Below are 24,082 nucleotides of genomic sequence, written 5' to 3'. Positions count from 1 at the left end.
GACTTCTCTCTCTCTCTCTCTCTCTCTCTCTCTCGCTGTTGGCATATGGAGAGCTGATCCTCAAACGCGGGAGTGTGGACCACCTGGGAGCTGAAAAGGATGCCAAGACGGAAGGAGGCCTGCCTGCACGCATTTGTGGCCACAAAGATGGAGGTAGAGACTAATGTGTTTTTTCGTTTAATCAGACTCATTTGTAAAAAAAAAAGACAAAAAATTAAAAAACAGCATGCGTCACTTGATTTCCATTTGTACAGTTTCCAAAAGAGAAGATTGCAAATTGGAGTCACATCAGCATAACGACAACTACGATTGGTCGCCCAGTTTTTCCTCTGCTTCAGATGCGGTGGTTGGCGTAGCTGACGGAGGCGCTTTTGCTCGCTACCGCTGCGGAGAGAAAAGACCCGTGAGTCCGCGTTCCGCCAGCTCCAGAATCTTCTGAAGTTGAAGTGTCTTTGGCTTTGGAGTTTCAACTCACCGCCGGGCTCGCACAGTTCCGTCTTGGCTTGGCCGTTGGGCCGCCCGGCCGCCAACTGCGACAGTTGGCCGCTGACGGCGGCGGCGGCGGTGACGACGGCCTTGAAGCTGCGCTTGCGCTTGGGGACGTTCCGCTCCGGGTGGAAGATGATGATGTAGACTTTGGGCACGTAGAGCATCCCCAGCGACACCGTGGCGCTGAGGCTGAGCGACACGCTCAGCGTGGCTGTCTGGATGGAGGGCGAGACTTTTGCCTTCATTTTGACAAAGTGGATGGATGGATGGATGGATGGATGGATGGATGGATGGATGGATGGATGGATGGATGGATGGATGGATGGATGGATGGATGGATGGATGGATGGATGGATGGATGGATGGATGGATGACTGGATGGATGGATGGATGGATGGATGGATGGATGGATGGATGGATGGATGGATGGATGGATGGATGGATGGATGGATGGACGGACGTGCAGTTTGAACGGACCAGCGAACCGACGGATGGGCTCGCCCAATCGCCGGATGAGCGGACATTTTCCCCACGTTCAATTTGTTTTTCCTTCGCCAAGGTCTTCCCAGACTCACCCGCTCGGCCGAGCGCGCCGTGCCGAAGAAGACTGGGATGAAGGCGAGCCAGACGATGCAGGTGGTGTACATGGCCAAGCCGATGGGCCTGGCCTCATTGAAGGTCTCGGGCACGCCCCGCGTCTTGACGGCGTAGACGGTGCAGGTGAGCATCAGCAGCAGGCTGTAGGCCAGCGAGCAGATGAGCGCCAGCTCCGACGTGTCGCACTTGAGCACCCCCCGCGCGCGCCCGGGCTCCGGCGTCCGCCGCTCCTCGTAGTCCACCAGGGCGCGGGGCGGCCGGGCCACCAACCACGCCAGCGCGCCTAGCAGCTGCACGACCACCAGGCAGCACGTGATGAGCAGCTGCGAGGCGGGCGAGATGAAGCGCGGCGGCGTCTTGCCCCGCCGGGCAAAGACGCGTTGGATGCGGTTGGTTTTGGTCAGCAGAGCCGCGTAGCTCAGGCACGAGCCCAGACCCGGGAAGACGCGGCGCAGCGAGCACACGGCCACGCCGGGCGGCGCCACCATGGGGAACGTGGCCGCGTAGCACAGGAAGATGCCCGTCAGAAGCACGTAGCTCGTCTCCCGCCCGGACGCCCTCACGACGGCCGTGTCGTTGTGGCGGAGGAAGGCGGCCGCCACGGCGCCGGTGGCCGACATGCCCAGCGCGGCCACCAGGACGGGCACCAGCGCCCAGGGCGAGCGCCACTCCGGCCGCGCCACCGGGATGGGACGGCAGCCGGCGCCGTTGCGGTCGGGCCGCTGCCGGTAAGGGCACGGCCGGCAGGCGAAGGGGCCGGCCAGGAAGCTGTAGCCCTGGCAGCGCTGGCAGCGCCAGCAGCACGCCGCGCCCTTCAGCGCCTTCTTGCGCTCGCCCGGCCCGCACGGCGCGCTGCACGACGATGCGGGAGGGGGCGCGCCAGGGGCGCCCCGCGGCTCGAACTTTAGCGCCGACATCTGCCGAGGGAGGAGGAGGCTCACGTGTCAGCATTTCTCACTTGTTTCAAAACCAAACCAAATGGAGGAAATGTGTCAATCGTCGCATGATCGGAGGAGGAGGCGGCGGGGCTTACGTTGAGGCTGAGCTGATGGCTCCACTGCCCAATGACCTTGTACTCGGGGCCCGAGTGCTCGTCCATCTGGTACTGGAAGACGTCGTAGCGGCCGGGGGCGTCGCCGTTCTCGTTGAACGTCACCGGCGTCCCGGCGCTTCCTGCCGGGGCGGGAAGTCGACAAAAGAGCTTCAAACTTGCTTTTTTTAGCTGTCCAAAGCAATCACGTCGCCGCGCTCCAGCGCAGCTCATCCGCTAACATTAGCGGTCAACTGGAGCGCGCCTCTCTAGAAATAAACACATGGGCGAGCAACACGGATGAATTAGCAATTAGCCATTAGCATCCGGCCGGCCGGCTGTTGCTCTCGTTTGCGTGCAAAGCATGCTGGGTAACTGGCCGTCAAGTGACGCGGAAGGGGCTAGCGCGTCGTATTTTAAAATACCGCAAAAAAAAATAAGTCTGACGTGAAAATAAGGTCAGGCGCTCTCCTACCGTCGAAGTGGACGGCGCGGATGTGCGTCAGCAGCTCCTTGCCGTCGACGTGGGCCATGCGGGGGCACAGACCCGCGTGGCCGGCACACAGCTGGCGGTGGAGGCGGTCCAAGGCGTGCGCCATGGCGTACACGGCGTCCATCACAAACTGCACTTTGGCCTCCTGCTCGTACGAGGAGTCGCGGCCCACCTTCTCCGAGCCTGCCGGAACAATCGGGACACTTTGCCGTCCTGCCGATCGATGTATAACCGATCGCTCTGCTTCGGATGTAATTCCACGGTCGGCCAGTAGATGGCGCCGCCCTATTTTGTTCAGTCGAAAGTAGAGCGGAAGCGGGAAGCCTGCTGGCTCGGATTAGTTTGGGCCTGAAGATTGACTGGCTGAAATGGAATCCAATTGAACAAGCACCTTGGCAAGAAATGGCGGCGCCATGCGCTGGCTCACCTGTACACTTTCTGGCCGCTCCCGTCTTCTTGCCGTGCGTCCCCAGCTTGCACCCGAAGTTTTCCTCCCAGAATTCGCCGAACCAAACGTTGCGGCGGTTGTTGGCCAGCGAGCGGCTCTTGAAGTAGCGATCGAAGGCTAAGACACAAAAGACGGCGGCGGCGAGCCGCTCAGCCGCTTTGCTTTCTGGCAAGGCGGTGCTGGAGAAGGTTTTGGCATTCTGACCGTGGACGTCCGCCCTCTTGGGCAGGACGGTGACGGCCCCGTGGGCAACCAGCTCCTGGCGCAGCACGGGGGAGACTTTGGAGCCCCAGCTGTCGGAGCCCACCCACAGGAAGTGACCCGTCAGGTTGTGGCGCTTGGCCGCGTCCAGGATGCGGCTGCCGCGCGCACACACGTTTCAGGAAATGAAAATAAACAATTGCATCTGGCTCGTCCGTACCGGATGTCGTCCTCGTTGGCGAAGGTGACGACGGCGCGGGCGTTGGGCGTCTCCAGCAGCCGCAACACCATCCTGTCGAACTCGCCCGCTTTGGGCTCGCGCGGGATCTTCAGCGCCTGCGCGATGCACACGCCACCTGACCACACGCACAAGCACAAGCGCAGGGAAAGCTCAACTTCCGAGGAACCCGCCGGCAACAACAAACATGCTCGCGACCTTCTCCGCCAGCCAGCAGGAGCCTCCCTCCGCTCAGCACTTCTTTATCATCAATGAGGAGATTGAACTGCTCTTTGTGTTTGTTTGATTGTCATCAATGAAAAAAGATGGAAGTCTTCTTACTTTGGATTCCAGTCTACTTTGTTGTGGTGTCTGAGCACTTTGACGCAATTTGCAGACGCCAGCAACGACTAGCTTCTTTCGACCTTTATCTTCTCTCTCTGATTGGCGCATTTTTTGGGACGCTTCAGAAAACGTGATTAAAAATGTCAACCAAATAAAAGGTGTGCAAAACAAAGATGATGGATTCCAACACGTCATTAGATGAAATCATCAAATCAAGCCCAACAACTCAAACTTGCCCTGCAGACATTTTTGTGTACGGCTTGCAAACAATTTTAGGCACAATTTGGGTTGGGCATTGGGCACAACTATCAATGCTAATTGTTAGCTTTTGCTTAGTATTAGCATTTGGCTAGCTAACCACACCACACATGCTTCTTTGTCTTTCCAGTCTTCACGTGCTGCGCCAGGAAGTTGGGTCACATTTCTTGGGTCGGTCCGTGCAAAACAGCTTGTTTTTTTGTACTAAATTGCAGCACCTATTTTTATATTTTTTTGGGGGGGGGGGCAAAATGGCACAACTTCCTGGGTGGGTCCATTTAGGATTCCTCTTCCCAAAAGAACGGCGAGAGCTAAATTGCCCCAGCGTCCCTGCAGAGCTTGAAGAAAATGCTCCCCCTGATTGGAGTTTTTGACGCCTCGTTTCATGCGCCTACGACTCGGGGCTGTCGCTGTAGACTTTGATCTTGCCCAAAACGGCCGTGATCTTGCGTAAGGCCGCTACAAGCTTTTTGGACAACCTTCCCAGGCAGGTGCCGTTGGCGCCGCGCGTCTTTGGCGCCACCCCCGAGGGGACGGGGCGTTTTGGCATCAGAGGAAGAAGCGAGTCGACCCGGGATGACGGCGACCGTCGCTCCGCCCGGGATGACGGCGACCGTCGCTCCGCCCGGGATGACGGCGACCGTCGCTCCGCCCGGGATGACGCCGACCGTCGCTCCGCCCGGGATGACGCCGACCGTCGCTCCGCCCGGGATGACGCCGACCGTCGCTCCGCCCGACACGGCGTCTCCTCGTCGAGCCAGCCTTTGTCGACGGAGCTCTCGGAGCGGCGGCTGCGATGGAAGAAAGGGTGCAGCAGAACCTTGTGCGAGTCCACCCTGAGATTGGGGTCCAGGTCCAGCATCTTCTTGACCAGTCGGACAAAGAGCTGCTCGGTGCGCTGTGGCGTCGCATCCGCCACTGCGTCCGCCGCCACGTCCGCCGCCGCGTCCGCTGCCGCCTCCGCCGCCGCCTCCGCCGCCGCCTCCGCCGCCGCCTCCGCCGTGACCACTTTCAACTCGTCCAGGGAGTTGAGGACCAGGGCTCTCCCGCCTTTGGGCTGGCATCCCGTCTCCTTGGCAAACTGCTCTGGAGACTTGAGCTTCCACCTGCGCACGCCGTCGCCCTCCTTGCGGAAGTACTGGCCCACTTCCTTCCCGCGGTCCAGCACGTGGTCGGCCGGCTGGCCCTGAGTGTCGGCGACGAAGCTCAAGACGTCGTACTCGGTGCGGCCGGGGTAGAGCGGCTGTCCGGTGGCGAGCTCCACGGCGATCAGGCCCAGCGACCACATGTCCACCGTCTCGTTGAAGGGAATGCCCAGGATGACTTCGGGCGCCCGGTACCACAAGGTCTGCACGCAGTCCCCCGCCGCGATGTCCGACACGTTTTTGGCCAGGCCGAAGTCGGCCAGCTTGACTTTGAGCGGCCGCTGGTGCCGGTCCACCACCATGATGTTCTCGGGCTTGATGTCGGCGTGGACCAGTCCCACGGCGCTCATGTGGGACAGGGCGGTGGCCAGCTGGTGCACCACGGGCCTGACTTGCTGGACGGACAAGGGGCAGCGATACTGCATGAACTCGCGCAGGTTCTGGTCCAGCAGTTCAAAATTCAGGCAGATGTTCTCTTTGTGGAAGAAGAAGCCCTGCCAGCGGACAATGTGGCACCGGTCGGGATCCAGAGCCCACAGCCGCTTCAGAACGGAGATCTCCTCTTTGGCGTTGTTGACCGAGTTGTGATGCTTCTTGAAAACCTTGACGGCCACCCTGGTGTCGGTCAGCGTGTTGCGGCACTTGACCACCACGCCAAAGGTGCCCTCGCCGAGGACCTCCTCCACCGAGTGGACCCTGCCCAGAGTCACCCCTTTGTACATCTTTAAGTCGTCTGCGCAGGCAAACACACAGCGCGGACCCGTTAAGCGCCATACGCAAAGACTTCCCCGTCCGAGGATTGCTTCCCCGACACGTATTTGATATTGGCAATCCTCTGGCGTGAGCGACGCTGGGCGCCGGCGCACCTACCGCTCGGATTCATTTTGGCCTTTTGGCAGACGGCCCGGCCAAACGATGAGGTCGGCCGGCCCAAAGGCCCGACGTCATGCGCATTGTCGTCTCGTCGGGGCTTTGGTCATCGTCGTCGCGTAACCGCTCTCCGGCTCGTCGGCGCCTCAAAGACGGGAACGTGACAACCGTCGCCCTTTCTCTGTGACATCACTTTCCAAAGCCATGAAAGAAGTTACCAGCTCACCCGGGCGCCACTGATGTCATTGCAACGCGTTTGACGTGACATCGTCGCTAAGCAATTTTCGAGGCGTCATCCCGGTCACGTGACTTTCAGGTCGACACCAAAGAACAATTCAAGGCACCGCGCCTTCGGCTACGACCGAGGCCGCAAGACGACACATCAGGTCAGAGAACCTCAAGACACTTTGACCAGGAGATCGATTGCCTAAAACCTTCGAAATAGCAAGACAGCCGGAAGAAACCTTTGCTTAAGAGTCTGTTAATGACCAAGACTGCAGAACTCGGACATACTCCAAAGAAATGTCGATGAATGGGCCGAGTCTCACAGGTCTTGAGACTTCCAGTAAGACCTCTCAAGTACAAGACCTGACAACTGTTTGACAGCTTTAAACTTGAAGTCTGCAAGAGACACTGAAAGACTCTCAGACCAGAAGATGTCACCCGTGTTTGTTTGTGGACATGAACGCCACATTTTTGTCATAATGCAGCTGCAGTCAGCAAGTTTGAGGCTAAGGCACAAAATTGAAATCTGATGAACGTTTAATGGGAGACGGCAGGTGTCATTAGCGAGCAGATGCTAATTGCTATCAGCGCTAATCAACACAGGCCAGCTAATCACACAGATCAGCCCACAGCAAAGCATTGATGGCGGCTTAGGGTCCGCCCGTCCGCCCGTCCGCCCGTCCGTCCGTCCGTCCGTCCGTCCGTCCGTCCGTCCATCTATCCATCCATCCATCCATCCATCCATCCATCCATCCATCCATCCATCCATCCATCCATCCATCTCTACCCGACTCTCTGGAGATGTGAGCGAAGGCCTCGACGCCGCTCTCGCCGTAGTTCCCTTCGGAAGCCAGCGTGGAGACGTAGTTCCAGCCCATGGCCGTGACGATGTCCAGCATAGCCTGAGCCTGGTACGGGTCCGGAGGAACCACGCGCGAGAAGAAGTCGTAGCGAGTGTTGTCGCTCAGCTCCGGGGCCGTTGAGGCGTAGCTGATCTGAGGGATCTGCGGGGCGAGGCGAGGTGGGATTCAATTACACAATCCGACCACGGCCCCAAATCACAGTGGGGCGGCCATTTTGTAGCGCTGCAGGATTTCATGTGCCTGATGAGTGAACTTCATAACAATCCCCATGGTGCTGCAAAGTTTTGTCCGATGACATCATCAGTGACATGGTGACGTGACTCACGCTGACATTTTGGGGTTACACACGCGGCCACGCGAGACGTGATTCAAACCGACAGGCGCCGGCTGACAACCGGCCGCCGCCGCTCCCGTAATTCTCCCGCCGGGACGGAGGGGGCACGGTCGCTGTCTCCGTTAGCGTTAGCACTGTGCTAATCCCACGACTGGAATCTCACTATTGGTGTGTGTGTGTGTGTGTGTGTCGGGGGGGGGGGGTGTTCTCCACGCGCCCGTGGCCACGCCGGACGATGACGCTCTCAGACGTGACGGCTGGAGAACGAGTGGGCGGCCCAGGCGGGATGCAGATCCGGCGTGAAGTGCGCCCACAGACAACACAACCGGGAAGAAGAAGAAGAAAAACAAGAGCCAGCCAGCCAGACCAAAAACAACAACAAGAAAGAACAAGTGGAAAAAGATCAGGAACAACAAGAAAAACAAAGAATGAAAAACAGAAGAACATCAAGCACGAGAAAAAGAACAAGAATGAAGAAGACATACATGAATGAGAACAGGGCAAAAGGAACAATAGCAAGAAAAGAAGAAAACGAAACACAACAACAAACCACAGGATGCAAAGAGCGACAATCAAAAACAGCATTTATGCATCACAATTGGGAAGACTGCACAGTTTGCAAATCACAATCGCTCGCTCATCAATGACTTGTCTGGAGAGAAGCAGAAGCAGATCTTCTTCTCACACTTTAAGACGTGCGAACACGGCAACTCGTTTTCACCCGGCGGCAAGGCGCTAGCTGCTAGCGACACTCCCAGCGCGCTAACGTGGCCAAACACTTTTTGGAAGGAGACCGCCGGCCGGGAACCCAAGCTACCCATTTGCAACCGCCACCATTTCAGTATAACAAAACCCAGAAGCTTCTTTTCCCAGAAGACTTGTGTGACTCGGCTACGTTCAGGTCGGAGTTGCTAATTGTCACCCGCTAACGCTATCCGTGGATCAATTCAAAGACAAAGAAGCACGGGCCGCCAAAATGGGTCGAAAATCCGGCTGACCTTTCCAAACAAGGTGCGACAAGGATCCGCTACCCTACCTTGAAAAGTCGAAGGATGTTGGCCACCATGACGGAGACGGAACTGGACGCCGCCCCGATGACGCCCACCACCTTGTCGGACTTGGCGAAGACGGGCGTCTGTCCGTTGGCGCAGCGCACGTCGCCCGTGTCCCTTTCCATGAGCGCCTGCACAAAGGTGAGCGACTGCTCCAGGGCGTGGGTGTCTCGCGAGCACGTGTCCAGGACGCGCGCGCCCAGCGTGACGTTGGGGAGCAGCTCGGGGTCTTTGTTGACCAGGTCAATGGCAAACAACATGGCCTCGAGACGCTGGATGCCCTTCTCCTTCTTCACTTCTCCGCAGGATTGCCCCCGCTCGCCCCGGGCGTGCACAGGGAATAGCCCGCCCAGGATAATATCTCCGTCCAGGCGAATGGAGTGGGCCAACTCCTGCTGCGGGTCCGCATCAGGGGACGGGACGGCGGAGCCCGCAAGCAAGCAGCTCTTCATCATCAAGAATGCCGGCAGCAAGTAGCACCTGCTGACCGCCATCTTGGTGCGGTCACTCACTCGATTCGTCGGCCAGCGCCCGGCCAGGGGACCATGGAGGATCCAAAGTGGGGGTTCTAAAAACAGGGACCGTCGCCTTCTACTGGCCTTCTGCTTCCGTTGTTGGACATTTTGGACCCACTTCCTAAAAGGCAAAAAAAATGATTCAATGAATTCTGGTGGTATTTTAACCGATGATATTTCTGCTATAACTCCAATCAAAAACATCTATTCTTTATCCTCTGTGAAGAGCAACAACGCAGTCAGCTGCCCCCTGGTGGCCAGGGTGCACAGACCTAATGGAGCGCCACAACTTCCATTCAAATGAAGCCAAAATATGAAAGAAGTACTGGCTTGGTGACGCAATGATCGAAATTCGCATCTCAAGACACCACCGCATGTCCCCATTTCTTCTTTTCAAATGAATTTTTGGCAATAGCAATGACAGGTCTTAACGACGAGCTCCCAAAAGTTGCAGGCTAAAGTTTATGCAGTGCAAATGTTCTATACTCACGCAAGTCACAACTCCTATGGGGACATTTGGTCGCGTCCAAATGCCTTATTGACGTCGCTGAACAAACACGCGATCGCAGTCAAAGAGTCGCACCGAAACACAAATCGAGCCATTTGCTAATACTCAATACTCGGCTATTCCTACCTGTAAATGGATCCAACGGTGCGGTGCGTTGCGTTGCGTTCGCGTCCCTCCTGCTTCTCCGGAGTTTCACACGCCGTTGATACTTTCCTCCCTGCCTGCCCAGCTCCTTTCTCCCACCGCTGCCAAAAACCAAGACAAAAATCACAAAAGCACACGTTGACGTGCAAAAAGAAAAACGGAGACTGCGTGCACTCTTCGGACCCGCCGGACGGTGTGTTGCAAGAGGGGGATTGGCTCGTGCGTGCGAGCGACGCGACACAACACGAGTGCACGTTAAGTGACGCGCGCCCGCCCGCCCGCGTGCGTGCACAGGTGGCTTGCAACGTACTGGCATCTTCACGGGAAACTTTGTAGAGACGCCACCCAGAGGAATAACGCTGCAATCACACACAGACCGTTTGTTTGATGGAAATGGGACGGTCGTTGCTTCCCTCTGCTGGTTTCGTCGAATTTCATTGCTCGAAATATGAATAGAGACGCATTTGTATGAATGAACACGAGAGCTGGTGCAGCCGGATAACGAGAGGAAAACTAAAACGCAGAGACATGGACTTCGATTGGGCTGCGTGGATCACTCGTGCCGTGTCAATGAGCTGCTGCCATGTATTGATTGCGCAACGGTGTGCAGCCGCGCCCACAGCCAAAAGTAGCTCGCAAAGTCAATTCGGGACACAACAACTTACATCGTGAAATACCCTTTCCAAAATAGACAAACATGCAACATTCTTTGCGGTCAATCAAATGAAATAAATACATGAAAAAAGGGCATGAAACACCATTATATAACTATGTCGAATATTTATTGTTAGTCATTTACAAATCATTTATTGAATGCAGCATCTGTGACATTTCACATCTTTTAGCAGTCGTCAATAACTGCAGCAGTTTTGGAGCCATGGAGAGCCCGGGGGACAAGGAGCGTTTCATCTTTCATCGTGTTGTGTAGCTTTTGCGCTCAAAGCGGCTTGATGAGCACGGCGTAGGGCCGGATGGCTTTCTCCACCAGATCCCGCTCCTGCTCCTGCGTCAGGCCGTCGGGAACGGGCAGCAGCCAGTACACGCCGTCGTTGTGCCTCTCGCGGTAGGCCGGGTTGACGCGGTTCTGCATGACCGCGCGGTAATTCTTGCCCGTCACGCTCGACTGGAACGTCCGGGTGTACTGCACCGCGTGCTCCAGGTAGGGCGTCGAATACACACCGCGACCGAACTTTTGACCCGAACCGGGCTGGACCGGGAGGAAAAAAACAAAACAAAACACTCCACAGGATTTGTAAACACATCACTATCACATGCAGTGTCACAACAACAAAGAGCTTGAAGGCTAACCTGATAATTGGTGACGATGATGGCCCTGGCTCCGTTCTTGGAGGTGCCGTGGTAGGACACGGGCCACTCTCCGGGTATGGAGTAGGTGGTGGTTCTGTAGCCGCGCTCGCCCAGCCAAGCGTTACCGTCTGGATATTTGTCCCAGACCTGGGCAAAGACAGACAGACAAGTTAAAGAGAGCGGAGAGCGCGCCTTGATGGAGACCTGAAGCGTCATCCTTTTTGACATGAAGAATGTCTGTCTGTCTGTCTGTCTGTCGCAAGTGCAGACCTTGAGAGCAAAGCGCAGCCAGCCGCAGGGCCTGCGGTAGACTTCGCCTCCTCGGTAGAAGGTGCCCGTGTCCTTCAGGTTGCTGAAGTCAAAGTCGTACCGGCTGTCGAAGAACTCGTCCTCGTCGATCACCAGGCCCTCGCCGCTACACACGCACAGCGTCGTCACCTTTCTGCACTAGAGTACACTTAAGCGTGTCAAAGTGGCTTCCCCTCACGCCACCCGATACACGCTAGGTAGCGTTAGCATCTGCTCCTGACCTGTGGAGTCATCATAATAAAATAGGACAAAAAGTGGTTTGTGTTCTTTTTTGAAACGGCACTGCCCGACCCCTTCAAGTCTGCTTTTGTTTTTGCCTCATGTTGGTCCCACAGGGTGACTTTTTGGGACGTCCGGTCCCAAGGTGGCCGTTTGGAACAAAAACAAGCGCACGGCTGCCGCTCCGCGCCTCCAATCAAACGTGGCCTCTGGATCGGTTTGGGAGCTTGCTTACCTGCGGCCCATGGCCGCCGACACGAAACCCAGCACGGACATAGGCGAGGCGGAGGCCACGCGTGGGCCCTGACCTGACAGCCGAGCCTGGCGGGAGGTCACCCGAGCGTTGCATAGCATCGACAGAGCCTCCAGGCGAATGTCGCAGTCCACCATCGCCGGCGTCTGCTGGGCTTGGCCTCGGTCAACTGATTTGACATTTGACATCAACGGGCCATTCTCGACAACTGCACGTCATTAAGTCATCAGAAAAACCTGGAAGGGGGCCGGATGTCCACGCAGACGCGCCCTTTTCCATTCATTCCAATCCAATTGGAATCCATTTGGTCATTGGCATGTTTTTTTAATCGAGATCTAGCAGCCTACAATATTGTGCTTTCTTTATACAGCAATGAAATTCTGAAATGGAATGGAGAATAGCATGATGGCAAGAATTCAACAGTTTGTGCGCCATCATTAAGTGCAACAATTCAATGGGAAGCGTGTCTGGTGTGTGCATTTTGGCCACCAGGGGGCAGTACGAATGCTCCATCCACAGACGACACGAACATTTATTTGATGGCGACCTTGGCAACAAGCTACAGTCATGTTCTCTGGTCTTCAGTCCAGTTTGCTCTTCACGCATACAAATGGTGGCGCAGGAAGTCCAAGGTCTTCCTCCAGGCGTCCTCCTGAGCCAGCGAGTGCGCCGCACACTCGCCTCCCCACAGAGCCGTGACTGCACACACACACACACAGGAAGCAAATAAAGGAGATGAAGAAGGACATCAACCGGGGCCCAATTAGGACACAAACCGAGACATAGAGCAGAACATCTGAGCCGTTTGCGCTGACTTACGCTTCTCCCGAGTGCCCGCGGATCTGAAAGAACTGACTCTGGTGTGCGGTGAGTACGGAGGCTCCAGCAAGTGTCCTGCTTGAGGGTACGACACGACGCTCAGCAGGTGGATGTTGCCCGCCTGCTCCATCATCTTCTTCATCTGGGACACATACAGGCAAGTTGGTTTTCTACAATGATGATTTGAATACGGGCTCATTGAAGTCGCCATGCTCACATCTTCAGCAGACTCACAGGCGGGCCAGTTCTGGTCGTCCTCGCCTGCCACCACCAACAGGGGGCACTGCACACGGCCCATCTGACAAAATACAACCAGCACGTAGGTAGCAGGACCAAAAAATGAAAGCGGAACCAGGAACCCACGTCCACTTTGAAGGCGGGGTCAGTCGGGATTGGCAGCAGCAAGGTTCTCATGATGGCCTCGTTCTTGTCGTTCAGTTGAGCCTTGTGCCCGTTCCTGATCGGACGGAAGGCAAGCGACAAACGTGAAGAGCGACGTCTGGTCTTCCCAACCAAATGGCCCGAGCCACCACGACGGGGAACATTACTGATCAAAGTAAGATAAAATGTCCGCTATAGTTCCCTCCACGGGCTGCACGTGACTTCCACTGATGGACACCACACACCTGGGCTGTGACACGCACACACACACACGCACGCACGCACGCACGAACGCAGAGTGAGTCCAAAGGTCGTAGCGCATTCTCCATGCGATGTCGCGTGTGGCGCAACCTTGAGTACGGGCGAGTAGGCGGCCATCTTGAGCATGACGCTGACTCCAAAGGAGAGACCCAACATGGCCACGCGCTCGGCCAGCACCCGAGGGTGGCGCTGCAGGAACGCAAAGGCCTTCTGCGTGCAGAGAGTGCCATGCCAAGAGTATGTTTTGAACCTCAGCCTATGACGTGAGTCAGAAGCAGCACCATCTTTACCTCAAAATAGGTGTTGTCCACCATCTTGCCAGTCTCCAGCGTTATCTTCGGGGTCATGTAGTCCAAAGCCATGGCGGCAAAGCCGTGCGAGGCGAAGAGCGCCGCCCGGTATTCAACCAGCTGGCCTCCGCCACCCCACAGGTCCAGTATGGCAGGGAACGGTCCCGGACCTGCTGACCGTTTTTGGATTATGGCTTCATTTCAACACAATCCAACACGGAGGGAGGGAGGCAAGCCTGCGTTTTCGTCTGTACAATTCTTTACCGAGGAATTCTTTTCGTGTCTTTCTTTTTTTTTCTTTTTTAAGGAAATGGGGAAAAAAAACATTTGAGGTTCGTTACGGCAGCACCATATCGGCGTTCTCGTACCTGCGGGCAGAAAAAGGGTCGCCGTCAGTTCCTGGCCCGTAACAGGGGTCCTGAGAACGCCGGGCGCCACGTACCAGCGCTCCAACACCTGGGAGGCCAGTGGGACCCGATCCACAAAGTCACTGAGGTGGTCCTGGTAGACCGAGATGGTGAACTCCATTGGGATCTGCACATTCTTCTTCCTCATCCTGGAGATGAGCTGAGATGAGCCCCTTTCTTGCTGCCACGAATGTGGTCGAGCAGGTGGTGGTCTACCTGAGTCCAGGTTGACTTCCAGGAACTGGTCTGATGCTCCAAAAAAGACCCATCTGCTCCACCCCGGTGTATGTCCCGCCCAGGCTGGGATCCTTGGTTGCTGCAAAGCAAAGACGTTTCTCTTCAAATCTGTGACATTCTCCGAGGCTTTTGGGAACCATAGCCCCCCCCCCCCCGTACCATTGAAGGAACCCGCGACGTCTGTCAGGTAGTGAGCGTAGGCCTCCCACCCATGTCCGTCCTCGCAGCGGTGGAAGGCGCGCAGGGTGAGATGGGCACTAGGGGGCGCACTATGCACCAGGATGGTCAACTTCTCGTCTACCAGGCATCTGGACGGACGAACCGACAGCTGGACGCTGCACTGCAGACTCGACATGATGACCTCCCATAAAAGTTGACACAATCATTTACGGGGGTTATGGAATTTGTGCAGCAGCTTCAATTCGATTTTTTTTTCACATTCATGATCTATCACGAAAGAAAAAAGTCGTCACAAATGAATGTTGAATTCTTTTAAAGGGCAGAAGTGTAGTCTGTTAGAAACGTCATTGCCTTTTTAATCGTCTTCGTTGAACTTTGCATTTACACTGCATGTGAAAAGTAACTGATTGACACACGCAACAAACGTTATTATGTAGCGAATCAAGTTTCATAGTACAAGACTCATTTTGCTGAGTTCACTGCAAAGGTTGATGTTTAACAGACGGACTGAAGTCCACTTTTATTGTGAAGGGTCAGTGCTTGAACAGATTTATTGTTCAGCATCAAAACAAACAAATTTGCCTTTGTCGCTTCTTTTCCCTCTTTATCTAAGCTTTCAAGTTCGATGGCTGGCCCATGTGTCTTTTTGCAAAAGTTATCCGTCAGCATAAACGTTTTCCCGACCTGACCTCCTAAATTCGGTTTGACATTTACGCGGACGGACGGACGAACCATTGGTCGGTCACATGACCACACTTACCGGAAGCAAAGGAGCTGTTTGGTTGGCTTCGGCCGGCTTCTTCGGTGCTCAACAACCTTGGAAGCACAAAACACGACACGTTCAGTACCGGACAGAGCCGCTCCAACTCGCACTCCCTTTTCTCCATTCAAGTTGTCAATCTCCTCCCCCGGAAGTGGACAAAACACGTCGCCATAAATCCACACGGACACAAGATGGCGGCACAATCACTTCCAAAATAGAAACGCAAAAGGGAACTCCGAATACAACAATGAAAAGGTTCAAAAGTACGAAGGAGTTATATTTAGGGGGATTATGTAGGGAGAAACGCTGTCATAGTTAATCATTGAATCCATGTGCAAATCAAATAAGAAACCAAAATATTGATGTGATTTTATTTCTTCCAGAGGCGGCTACAGCTGGCAGGAGTGCATAGAGGTCCAAAACTTGCATACAATTGCAGCAGCGGCTAGCATGCTAATGACAGCTAATTAGCATGCAAAGTCATGTTGACGCTAGCGACGTTGCCACAGTAACAATTCAAGCCGGCCAAACTTAATTGTCCATCAAACGCCTGGAGTTGTCTTCAATTCCTTGTTGCAGTTGTACTTCTTGCATTTGCCGCGAACCAAAAAGATGGCTGGCGCTACATGGACACAAACTCGTCGTCACCTTCATGAGTCCAGCTCAGGTCAGTCCATCAACAATCAAATACGAGACGACTAAAAGTGCTTCATTAGCACCAGCTACAAAAAAACTATTTTCTTTGGAAATCCTTGGGAAAACTAGTTGGAGTTTCGCTTCTGAGGAACAATTGCAGTTGTCATGTAACAGACGCTAACAAAACATTTGAAAAGCCATGAAACAAAAAAAAAACAATCTATAGACAATTGAGACTTTTTCTTCTATTCCCTATTCTTTTGGGGGGTTAGGGTCAAGAGAAAATAAAAAGTTCTCCAGAAAATGACCTATTCGGTCACAAGAGTTTACCATTGGTGAACAATTGTCGGTCGTCATGTAACAGATGGAAAGAAATTAGAACTTTCCTTTTTTCTTTTCTTGAATGAAAGTCAAACCTTTACGTAGCAAAAAAAACAAAACAAATACGACTAAAAAGTTGTCATCTTCCGAGAACAAATCATTTCCTACGTCTCTTAACAGTGGAGGCAAATAAATAAAAACATTGTTAAAAGAAAGAAAAAAAACTCCTTTGGAAGCGTCCCGACAAGTCCGAGATCAGACCCGACTAAACTTAGACAAGATCGAGACGAGACTTGACGAGGGCATAGATAGATAGATAGATAAACGTTCACACCTGGAAAAACGTGGGACTTAACACTAAGATTTGAGTCGGACTTCTCAGTCAGACTGGACTCTAGCAGGACTTTGACATTTAGACTCAGCAGAGCCAACTGCAAACTAAAGACGAGGGTTTGTCATTCACCCTACCAGCACTAAAATCTCAAAGATCAGACCCAACTCGGGCGGGCCTCCAACACCATTCGAAGACGACTCCAAATTCAGACCCGACTAAACCTACTCAAGAATTTGAGTGGTGGCCAGTTGGTCTCGACATTCAGTAGGACTTCACCTTTGACCCGAGTCAACCCCGACGCTGAAGCGTCTGGACGTTACCTGGCCGGCCGGCCTTCCCGATTCTCTGCGACAGCACCGTCGTCACCTTCCCTCTGGAACGTGACCCGATCAGACCCGCTGAACAAAAGACGCAGAGGGAGGCAAGTCGCGGCTCGTGGCAGATCCCGACCCTACGCGGAGCAGGTGGGCGCCAGCTCGTCAAACATGGCCGCCGCCTCCTCGATGCCTCGGGCAAACAGTTGGATCAGCTGACAATGCACTCTGGAAAACGACAAAATCCAGTTGGGGGGATTATTCCACAAAAGGGTCCATTGGGGACTTCCAGGGGAAGGCAGTCAGTCACCTGACATCGATGGCGGCGTGCGGTAGGATTTCGCCGTCGCAGTTCCAGCTGCTGAAGTGGGCCGCGCAGCCGCAGGCCGGGTGGTCTCGGCAGATCTTTCCGAAGATCTGCCGCTTCCCGTCCAGCGGCTCCAGTTCCAGCTCAGAGTCGCTGCGGCAGTGTCGCGGGGTGAAGCGGAAGCGCCGCACGCGGTGCACCTCCACGAAGGACAGGTCAAACTGAAAGACGGGCGCAGACGGACGTCAAGACAGACCGACCGGCCGGCCCGGACGAGGCGCTCACCTGGTCGTCCTTGCTGGTGTGGCGCAGGAGGTGCCTGAGGAAGTTGAAGCGGGAGCACTTGCGCACCAGGATGAGGTCGGCGGTGCCGTCGGCCAGGTGGGCGGCGGGCGACAGGCCTTTAGGGCTGCGGGGGCACGCGCAGCTCATGCTGGCGGCGTTGATGGCCAGGAACTTGCCGCGGATGCTCCGCCAGCCGCCGCCGTCGTCGTCATCGCCGTCGTCGTTTACTGCAGCGCAAGCGAGCGCATGTTTGATGCTGTAAACGTTTGCTGCGGCGTTCCTCAGAGCTCTGTCCACGGCTCTTTTTCTTTCTTCAAAAATATTTGGGGTGAAAACATTTCCCTTCTGAAGTATTGGTTTCCTTCCAAGAGCCTATTCTAAGAAACTAAATCTCGGAAGAAATGACATTCTGTAAATGATGTATTTCCCCAAACAAAACATCTCCCAAAAGTCCATCTTCAAATCAATACGTTTTTCTTTATATTCTATTTTAGCATTTGTTAGTTACCTACCGCTGCCCTCGTGCGGGTCCGTCTGGTAAATGGCGGCTCTCTCCGACAAGAGCTTCCCGTTGTCCCCGCAAACTGAGCAACTGCAAAGGAAAAATGGAAATGGACATTTCGTGAAGGTCCCGGCACGGCTCGAAAGCAGACCGCGTGACTTTTGCTCCAAACCCTGAAAGCGGCGCCGGCCGCCCTTGGTTTCAAAGGTTTGCGACAGTCCTCACCCAGCTCGACACCTGGACGCGTCGCCGGGCGCTCCGGCGTCGCCGCCGGCCGGCAGGTAGGACACGGTGCCCTCGTAGTGGTGGTGAGTGAGGAACATCTTGAGGCCGGCCAGGTCGTACCTGGCGGGGCCCATCCAGCGCTTCCTCTCGCTGTCAGTCAGCACGTCGCCGTAGAAGCCGTAGCCCAGCAGCGACACCGAGTAGCGCAGGAAGGCGTCGCCGTGGTGCACCGAGCACACGTCCATGGGCTGACGGTCGCCTGGCAAGGAGGTGATGGGTGACCTACGCTCATTACTTACTCCCGCTGAACGCGCGCTGCCGGCCGGCCGGCCGGACTGACCCACGATGATGTGCAGGGCAGAGGTCACGGGGTCGTTGGTGCCCACTGTGGCGAAGCAGATACAATCTGTGGAGCCTGAAGGAGAGACAAAGACATCCAGAAGAAGGCCAGCGGCCAAGAGCAACTGCGAGGGAAGCGCAAACCTGCTGGGATGATTCCGATGCGCAGCGGGCAGGCGACCAGCGTCTGCTCGGCCCGCTTGACGTCCACGCCGGCGTCCCTCTGCGTTCGCCACACCAAGCCGTGCACCATCTCGCTGAACATGCCGTCGCCGCCCACGCACACCACGCTGGCCAGGGAAAGGCAGGCAGGCAGGCACTCGCGTTAGCACGCTGGCAACCTTAGCGCCTCCCTCGGCGGCCACTTACCCGTCGTACTTCTTTAGCTCCGCCTCCTCCCTCAGGTGGTCCCGGGCGTGGTTGGCGTACTCTGTCACTATGGCAGCAGATTCCGCAAAATCCACTTATTTCCCTCATCTATAGTTCTTTTTTTGTTGTATTTTTCTTCCCCTTTTACGTTTTTTTTTGATGCCTTGACTTCATATTGACTTTCATCAGTAGCATCAATTGGCAACATTTAATGGAAGCAATTACAAATTGGGGAATCTAAAAATGGCTTTTTTTTTTTTTTTGCTGGCATACCAATGACGTGCGTGCCGATGCCGGCGAGAGCAAAGAGCGGCGCCACCTTCTGCTGGTAGACGCGTTTGGCCTGCCGTTTGCCGCCATACGGGTTGATGTACACCAGCAGCTGCGTAGGTCTGCCGCCTGCGACAACACAACCATACGCACAATTTACTCAACCTAAAAACTGTGCGTGTGTGTGTGTGTGTGTGTGTGTGTTGAGGTCCGTACCGATGGCCTCCAGCTGCTCTCTGATGGTGCTGACCCAGCGGCGGCACAGTGCTACCTGAGGACACGCGAAGGTGACGTCGGCGCACCGCCAGCGGTGCCGCCGACACCTCTCCACGTAGGACACTGCAAGCCAACGCAACGCAGGCTTAGTTAGCTCCCACTTTTGGATGGAGCATTTTGTAGTTCGACGTACGCTTGTGTAAATCACACGCGTCCGCTGACATCACCTGTGAAAGAGCGCCTGCGGTCTTTGGCTTGTCCCTCTCGGATCGTCTTCCAGCTCCCATCGTCCCTGCCGATCTTCCGATCCTCTTCGGGCTCCTCCTCGCGCACACTGATGATCTCCGATACGCGCACGCTATGACACACGCCTGACACACACATGGACAAGTCATTAGTGCTGAAATGCGGTTCTTTGTGGAGCAAATATTTACGTGACTAAGACGTGAGCGCCGGACTTCCTTCGCTTCCCGAAAGGGCCGCGACGGTGACCTTGCCATAATGAGCTGTGACACACAGGAAACTCAAATGCTAACGTAGGCGGGCCTGTGGTGTGGGTTCGGCTCGTTTGTTGTCTTACTGGCTTTGAACGGATGGGGGGGGCAATTGGGTTCGGCTCGTTTGTTGTCTTACTGGCTTTGACGGATGGTACACCGGGCTGGAGGTTCGCCTCTTCCAGGTGAGAAGGACCGGCACAGGCTCACTTCGTGCCCGACGTTGCGGATGCGCAGCTCGGACAAGAGCAGCAGTCTCACCGGCCTCTCCATCGGACCGACCGGCCGGCGCCGTCCGTTGTCCGTCCTTCAGGCCCGGGGAAAAGGTTACCTGGCTGGGCCATGTTGTCTCCGTTAACCTCCTTCACCTCACCCGGTCAGGAGTGGACGTCCGATTAAGCGGCGAATTTTCAACGGGCTCAATGGCTACCGTGTAACGGATTGAGCTCAAGTTGTTGTGTGTGTTTTTTTTTTTTTTTTTTTTTCCCCCTCTTCGGGATAGCGGCTACATACCGGAAGTGGGAGTGGCCTGATGTTGCGTTGATGCGCTGGTAAAAAACTCGTAAAGTCAAATTAATTATCGTTTAAAATACTTTAAGATTTCAGTTTTATTTTGCACTTTGTGTAATCTCTCGTTGAATAGAATAAGTGCTAAATAAGAAATCTTAAAGAATATAACAATATCTTCTATTAGCACGCAATGATAAGTAACGGTACAATTTTGACCTAGTCCTACAACACCCGAAAGCATCTCCCTCCGTTATTTTCTTCCTACGTAATCAACAGTCGCTTTTGTCATCTCGTTTAAACTGCAAAAAAGAATTGCACTTGGATTTAACATGTATTCATCTATTATTATATTACGAGTTATTGCGAACCAATTTGTTTGTAATGAATTTTACATTTCCGTTCATAAGACTAACACGGGAGACCAACTTCAATACATTCAATAAATGTTATTGTAATTATAAGTACAAGTGAAACCGAATGATTTTCTAATTGAAATATAAAGTATTGTAACTACAAAGGTGCTCCTTTTAAAGTGCACCGTGGCTCTGCAGCAATAAACCTTTGCTATGTATAGTCGTTCCGAACATTGAGCAAAATAAAACTAAGTCCTCAAATTAGTTTTCAGGTAGACTGCAGCAATTCCCTGAAACAGCAGGAGGCACTGCTGAATTGAGAGAATTACGATTCTCTGAGATTTTGTTGAAGCAAACAGTGAGGTCATGTGATGTAGATGAGGAGGATTTAATCTTGTTCCTAAGAGGTCACTTGACAGGTCTTTCCTTCACTGTGATCGGTCCGACTGCAGCCTCCTCTTCCCATTTTGCACCTGCAATGCTCAAGATAGATTTTCTTAGATGAGGCATGCAAACATTTATATATTTCAATCAACTCTATCAGAGCAATGACCAACAGCCTCACATTTGTTCGTTTTGGACATGATGTCTCAATACCAACCGTTTCCTGTGCACGCCGCCAACTTCTGGTCCCGCAATCTGTGTCACGCAGGAACATGCCTGATGGAGCCCGCTCGCCTCTGTCCACCTGAACCACATAAACACACACGCTCCAAAAAGTCGGGAACTGAACCAATAGTGAGAATTTCCTAACCACTAAGTGCTTGATCTCTGAATGCAGCTTGAAGATCAGCATCCAAGGGCGGCAGCAACTCACCCGTGGTGAAGGAGCAGGCCTTGTTGGCAGAATCCACCGCAGCTGTCGCAGCCATCGCCTTCAGGTTGCAGCTGATGTAGATCTGAAGAAGAGCCAGGAAGTCTCTGAAGCCAAGCTCAGACGGTCGAAGCGAGCGAGCGAGCGCGCCGCTCTCACCCGCGCCGCTGTCATCCTGCTGGAACTTGAACGCCTCCACCTCAAATTGCAGGTACCGGTCGTCGCGCGAGCGCCGAAGGAAGCGGGAGCCCGTCACCTGACCTGTCAAACAGGCACCTGAAGCAAGCACAAGATCAAGCGTTACGCGGGCCGGCCACTGGTGGGAAGCAACCCAGTCTCCAAAGAGACGCACCCGTTGTTGGCCTAGGAAGGCGTAGCGAGGGACCGTGTCCACGTTCCTGACCACGGTCGCGACGCAGCTGTCCACCGTCACCCTGAGGGGGGGGGCCGTGCTGGAACTGCTTGACCCCGACCTCAAACTTCATCATGTCGCCCCAGCAGGAACTCGGAAGACGCACGGCCCGTCTGCCAGTCGTCTTGAGTGAGGACGAGCAAGAGTTGGCCTCAAACTATTTGACCTTTTGGAAGCTAAAAGGCACCCACCGGTCATCAGTCGAAAGGAGAAGTGGAGGCTTTCCTCAGGAACTTTGGAGTCACTCAAGGGGCTCCAGGTGGGATGCAGAAGGCCACTACTCACGTCGTGCTTCCTGAAATGCTCGGCGTAAGCGTGGCCAAATTGCCACTCAGTCAAGCGTCCCACCTCTGGTATGACATTGGATGCCGATCGTGACGTCTCCGGTGCGGACGATGGACGTGTCTCCTAGAGGAGAAGCCGTGTACTGCAGCGTGAAGACGTAAACCAAGGCGTCCTCGGACATCTGAAACACGCAACGAGTCCCCGAAGCGAAACGACTTATGTGTCAAGTCTCGAAATCCAAGTCTTGTGATCCAGCAGGAGACTCACCAACAGCTGGCTGCCGCACCCGTGCAGCTCCGACTCAAAGATCAGGACCTGGTTCCGAGAGTCTCCCCGGTGGCGGGACACCCCCCAGGGTGAGTCGGCATTCCCGACCGTACCCAGCAGAAAGCGCTTGGCCTCCACCCGGATGGAGTTTTCCTGACAAAACCACCAGGACGGCGTCGGGCACCTCAGGAGGCTTCAGCTCAAAGTGCGGCGGGAAGCGGGGCTCCTCCTCCGCCGGGGCTTGAGGAGGCTTCCAGGACAAGGGCCGCTCTTGAGGAAAAGCTTGGCCAGCTGCACCTCCAGACATGGATCGACACGGAAAAAGCTCATCACGGAGCTAACGGAGCGTTGTCGGCGAAAAAAACATGGAAAGCTTTTCCGTCTAAATGTTGAATTCAACGTAGTGAAATATGAACAATTTGTTAATGAGGATGTTTCAAATGTTTACCTGCTGCCTGCTGGACTTTGGACCTCCATTTCAAGTCCTGGGGGGAGGCGAATAAAGCTACTGCTAATGCTAGAGCTCCACCCAAAAGGGCTTTGTTAGTGGTCATAGTTGATCTCTTTGGTACGAAACTCAGATGAGCAGCCAGCAAATAAAGCTGACTTTGCCAACAGACTCCTCCCACTCATTGATTCTCCAGCTGGGCCTCGTCCACCTGCTGATCGCCTCTTACCTGAAAAAGTGGTGGAGGGAGGCCTCCGACTCAGGGAAAGTGCATGCAAAGGCTGGCTGCTCTTGTTGACGTCTGACAAACTGCTCTTGATTGGTGACGTGCCTCCCTCAACACATCCAGTGCCACTGATGGTTACAGACATCAAAGATATGAACTGGCTTGCCAGTGAATGAGTCAACTGTCACCGCCTCAAACTTTGGCACAGAAGTAAAGAAAACCATTTGAAAAAATCACGACAGCTCGCATTCCTGGCTCCTATCGCTGACTTTTACTTTCATTTTATTCGACAACTTTGGAGCATCAATTGCAGTTGCATGAAATGTTATGTAAGATGACGTAACTTCTGTGGATGTGCATAAATGTTGTGAGACTCTGACCTATCCAACTTTACACACGCACAGGCACATTTAAAGGTCAGGTGTGCATGCTGCTTGTTTTCACAGACATTGTTTATTGTTTTTAGGGCTATAAATGTTAAATCATGTTTATTCACAAGAAGATGACTTTGTGCTAACAATTGTCAAAAAGAGGTCCACCGATGGTAGGATCAGTCGACAACTAGTAATCGATGATCTATCTGCACGTGAACAGACAGCTGCCGCCTTTGGGTCAACATTTTTGCCATCGTACAGAGTGAAAAAGTGTTGCTCGTGCTCAGCCAAGCTAAGTTGAGCGCAAACCCAAACAAGATGGAGCGGTCGACGATGTCCGTCCGCAACGTGTCCCGTTTTCATTTCAGCCTTCGACCGCGTCGCAATCCCCTCGTCCGCTTGACGGACATGTTTCATTTGGGTCCGGTTCGGACGGCCGTGACAGGAAAGCAGAACATCGACAACAACGAGAAGGGGCCAGATGCCGCGGGATCTGAGATAAGTCCAGCGACAGGGAGGAAAATAAAAACACGTCAATCACTGAGAAAATGGCCGTCACCATTATATCATGATGTCAAATGATGAACGGGACAATGTCAACAAACAGACGGAGGAGCGAG

The 24,082-nt window shown here is 54.2% G+C and overlaps 4 protein-coding genes and 1 pseudogene across 6 annotated transcripts; all 5 read right to left on the bottom strand.

Moving 5' to 3' along the window:
• Positions 1–164: 164 nt before the first annotated feature.
• LOC119124160 (metabotropic glutamate receptor 8-like) lies at positions 165–9,988 on the bottom strand. 2 transcript variants are annotated; one of them, XM_037253842.1, is made up of 11 exons: positions 9,717–9,846; positions 8,552–9,203; positions 7,106–7,322; positions 3,479–3,614; positions 3,262–3,416; positions 3,037–3,174; positions 2,592–2,792; positions 2,120–2,259; positions 1,062–2,003; positions 476–713; positions 165–384 (listed from the first exon to the last, which is right to left on the bottom strand). In XM_037253842.1, exons 2-11 carry the CDS (start codon positions 9,059–9,061, stop codon positions 335–337), a joined length of 2,727 nt encoding a protein of 908 aa, XP_037109737.1. In that variant the 5' UTR covers positions 9,062–9,203; positions 9,717–9,846; the 3' UTR covers positions 165–334. The 2 variants fall into 2 exon arrangements, with proteins under 2 accessions (XP_037109737.1, XP_037109738.1); XM_037253843.1 differs by having other exon boundaries at positions 3,037–3,416; positions 9,717–9,988.
• Positions 9,989–10,507: 519 nt separating this feature from the next.
• LOC119123893 lies at positions 10,508–11,960 on the bottom strand. The gene is made up of 6 exons (XM_037253274.1): positions 11,806–11,960; positions 11,685–11,691; positions 11,313–11,489; positions 11,043–11,189; positions 10,611–10,941; positions 10,508–10,563 (listed from the first exon to the last, which is right to left on the bottom strand). Exons 1-5 carry the CDS (start codon positions 11,958–11,960, stop codon positions 10,672–10,674), a joined length of 756 nt encoding a protein of 251 aa, XP_037109169.1. The 3' UTR covers positions 10,508–10,563; positions 10,611–10,671.
• Positions 11,961–12,126: 166 nt separating this feature from the next.
• Positions 12,127–15,325, bottom strand: LOC119124189 (peroxisomal succinyl-coenzyme A thioesterase-like). 2 transcript variants are annotated; one of them, XM_037253892.1, is made up of 11 exons: positions 15,159–15,325; positions 14,378–14,579; positions 14,198–14,297; positions 13,943–14,130; positions 13,575–13,744; positions 13,375–13,494; positions 13,191–13,273; positions 13,006–13,099; positions 12,860–12,940; positions 12,643–12,784; positions 12,127–12,522 (listed from the first exon to the last, which is right to left on the bottom strand). In XM_037253892.1, exons 2-11 carry the CDS (start codon positions 14,571–14,573, stop codon positions 12,422–12,424), a joined length of 1,275 nt encoding a protein of 424 aa, XP_037109787.1. In that variant the 5' UTR covers positions 14,574–14,579; positions 15,159–15,325; the 3' UTR covers positions 12,127–12,421. The 2 variants fall into 2 exon arrangements, with proteins under 2 accessions (XP_037109787.1, XP_037109788.1); XM_037253893.1 differs by having other exon boundaries at positions 14,378–14,582; positions 15,159–15,302.
• A 193-nt stretch (positions 15,326–15,518) lies between these two features.
• On the bottom strand, positions 15,519–20,117 carry LOC119123891 (ceramide kinase-like). Its single transcript, XM_037253273.1, has 13 exons — positions 20,105–20,117; positions 19,860–19,895; positions 19,507–19,650; positions 19,280–19,402; positions 19,067–19,192; positions 18,794–18,860; positions 18,569–18,714; positions 18,426–18,500; positions 18,086–18,344; positions 17,871–17,950; positions 17,359–17,585; positions 17,077–17,294; positions 15,519–16,994 (listed from the first exon to the last, which is right to left on the bottom strand). The coding sequence occupies exons 1-13, from the start codon at positions 20,115–20,117 to the stop codon at positions 16,904–16,906; spliced, it is 1,605 nt and encodes a 534-aa protein (XP_037109168.1). The 3' UTR covers positions 15,519–16,903.
• An 888-nt stretch (positions 20,118–21,005) lies between these two features.
• Positions 21,006–22,891, bottom strand: LOC119123890 (annotated as a pseudogene).
• Between the last annotated feature and the right edge of the window lie 1,191 nt (positions 22,892–24,082).

The sequence above is a fragment of the Syngnathus acus genome, chromosome 6, assembly GCF_901709675.1.
Source record: "Syngnathus acus chromosome 6, fSynAcu1.2, whole genome shotgun sequence".
Taxonomy (NCBI): domain Eukaryota; kingdom Metazoa; phylum Chordata; class Actinopteri; order Syngnathiformes; family Syngnathidae; genus Syngnathus; species Syngnathus acus.
This window is presented reverse-complemented; position numbering and strand designations above follow the sequence as displayed.

Coding starts and splice junctions, on each gene's coding strand:
- LOC119124160 (XM_037253843.1), bottom strand. CDS start 9,061: ATGGCGGTCAGCAGGTGCTACTTGCTGCCGGCATTCTTGATGATGAAG. Junction 3,417..3,478: donor GCCAACGAGGACGACATCCG/GTACGGACGAGC, acceptor TGCGCGCGGCAG/CCGCATCCTGGACGCGGCCA. Junction 385..475: donor GGAACTGTGCGAGCCCGGCG/GTGAGTTGAAAC, acceptor TTCTCTCCGCAG/CGGTAGCGAGCAAAAGCGCC.
- LOC119124189 (XM_037253892.1), bottom strand. CDS start 14,573: ATGTCGAGTCTGCAGTGCAGCGTCCAGCTGTCGGTTCGTCCGTCCAGA. Junction 13,100..13,190: donor ATTTTATCTTACTTTGATCA/GTAATGTTCCCC, acceptor CCGTCCGATCAG/GAACGGGCACAAGGCTCAAC. Junction 12,941..13,005: donor ACCCCGCCTTCAAAGTGGAC/GTGGGTTCCTGG, acceptor GTATTTTGTCAG/ATGGGCCGTGTGCAGTGCCC.
- LOC119123893 (XM_037253274.1), bottom strand. CDS start 11,960: ATGGTGGACTGCGACATTCGCCTGGAGGCTCTGTCGATGCTATGCAAC. Junction 11,190..11,312: donor GGCTGCGCTTTGCTCTCAAG/GTCTGCACTTGC, acceptor GTCTTTGCCCAG/GTCTGGGACAAATATCCAGA. Junction 10,942..11,042: donor TCATCGTCACCAATTATCAG/GTTAGCCTTCAA, acceptor CTCCCGGTCCAG/CCCGGTTCGGGTCAAAAGTT.
- LOC119123891 (XM_037253273.1), bottom strand. Junction 19,651..19,859: donor CCCCCATCCGTTCAAAGCCA/GTAAGACAACAA, acceptor TGTGTGTGTCAG/GCGTGTGTCATAGCGTGCGC. Junction 17,951..18,085: donor GCGTCCAGGTGTCGAGCTGG/GTGAGGACTGTC, acceptor TTTCCTTTGCAG/TTGCTCAGTTTGCGGGGACA.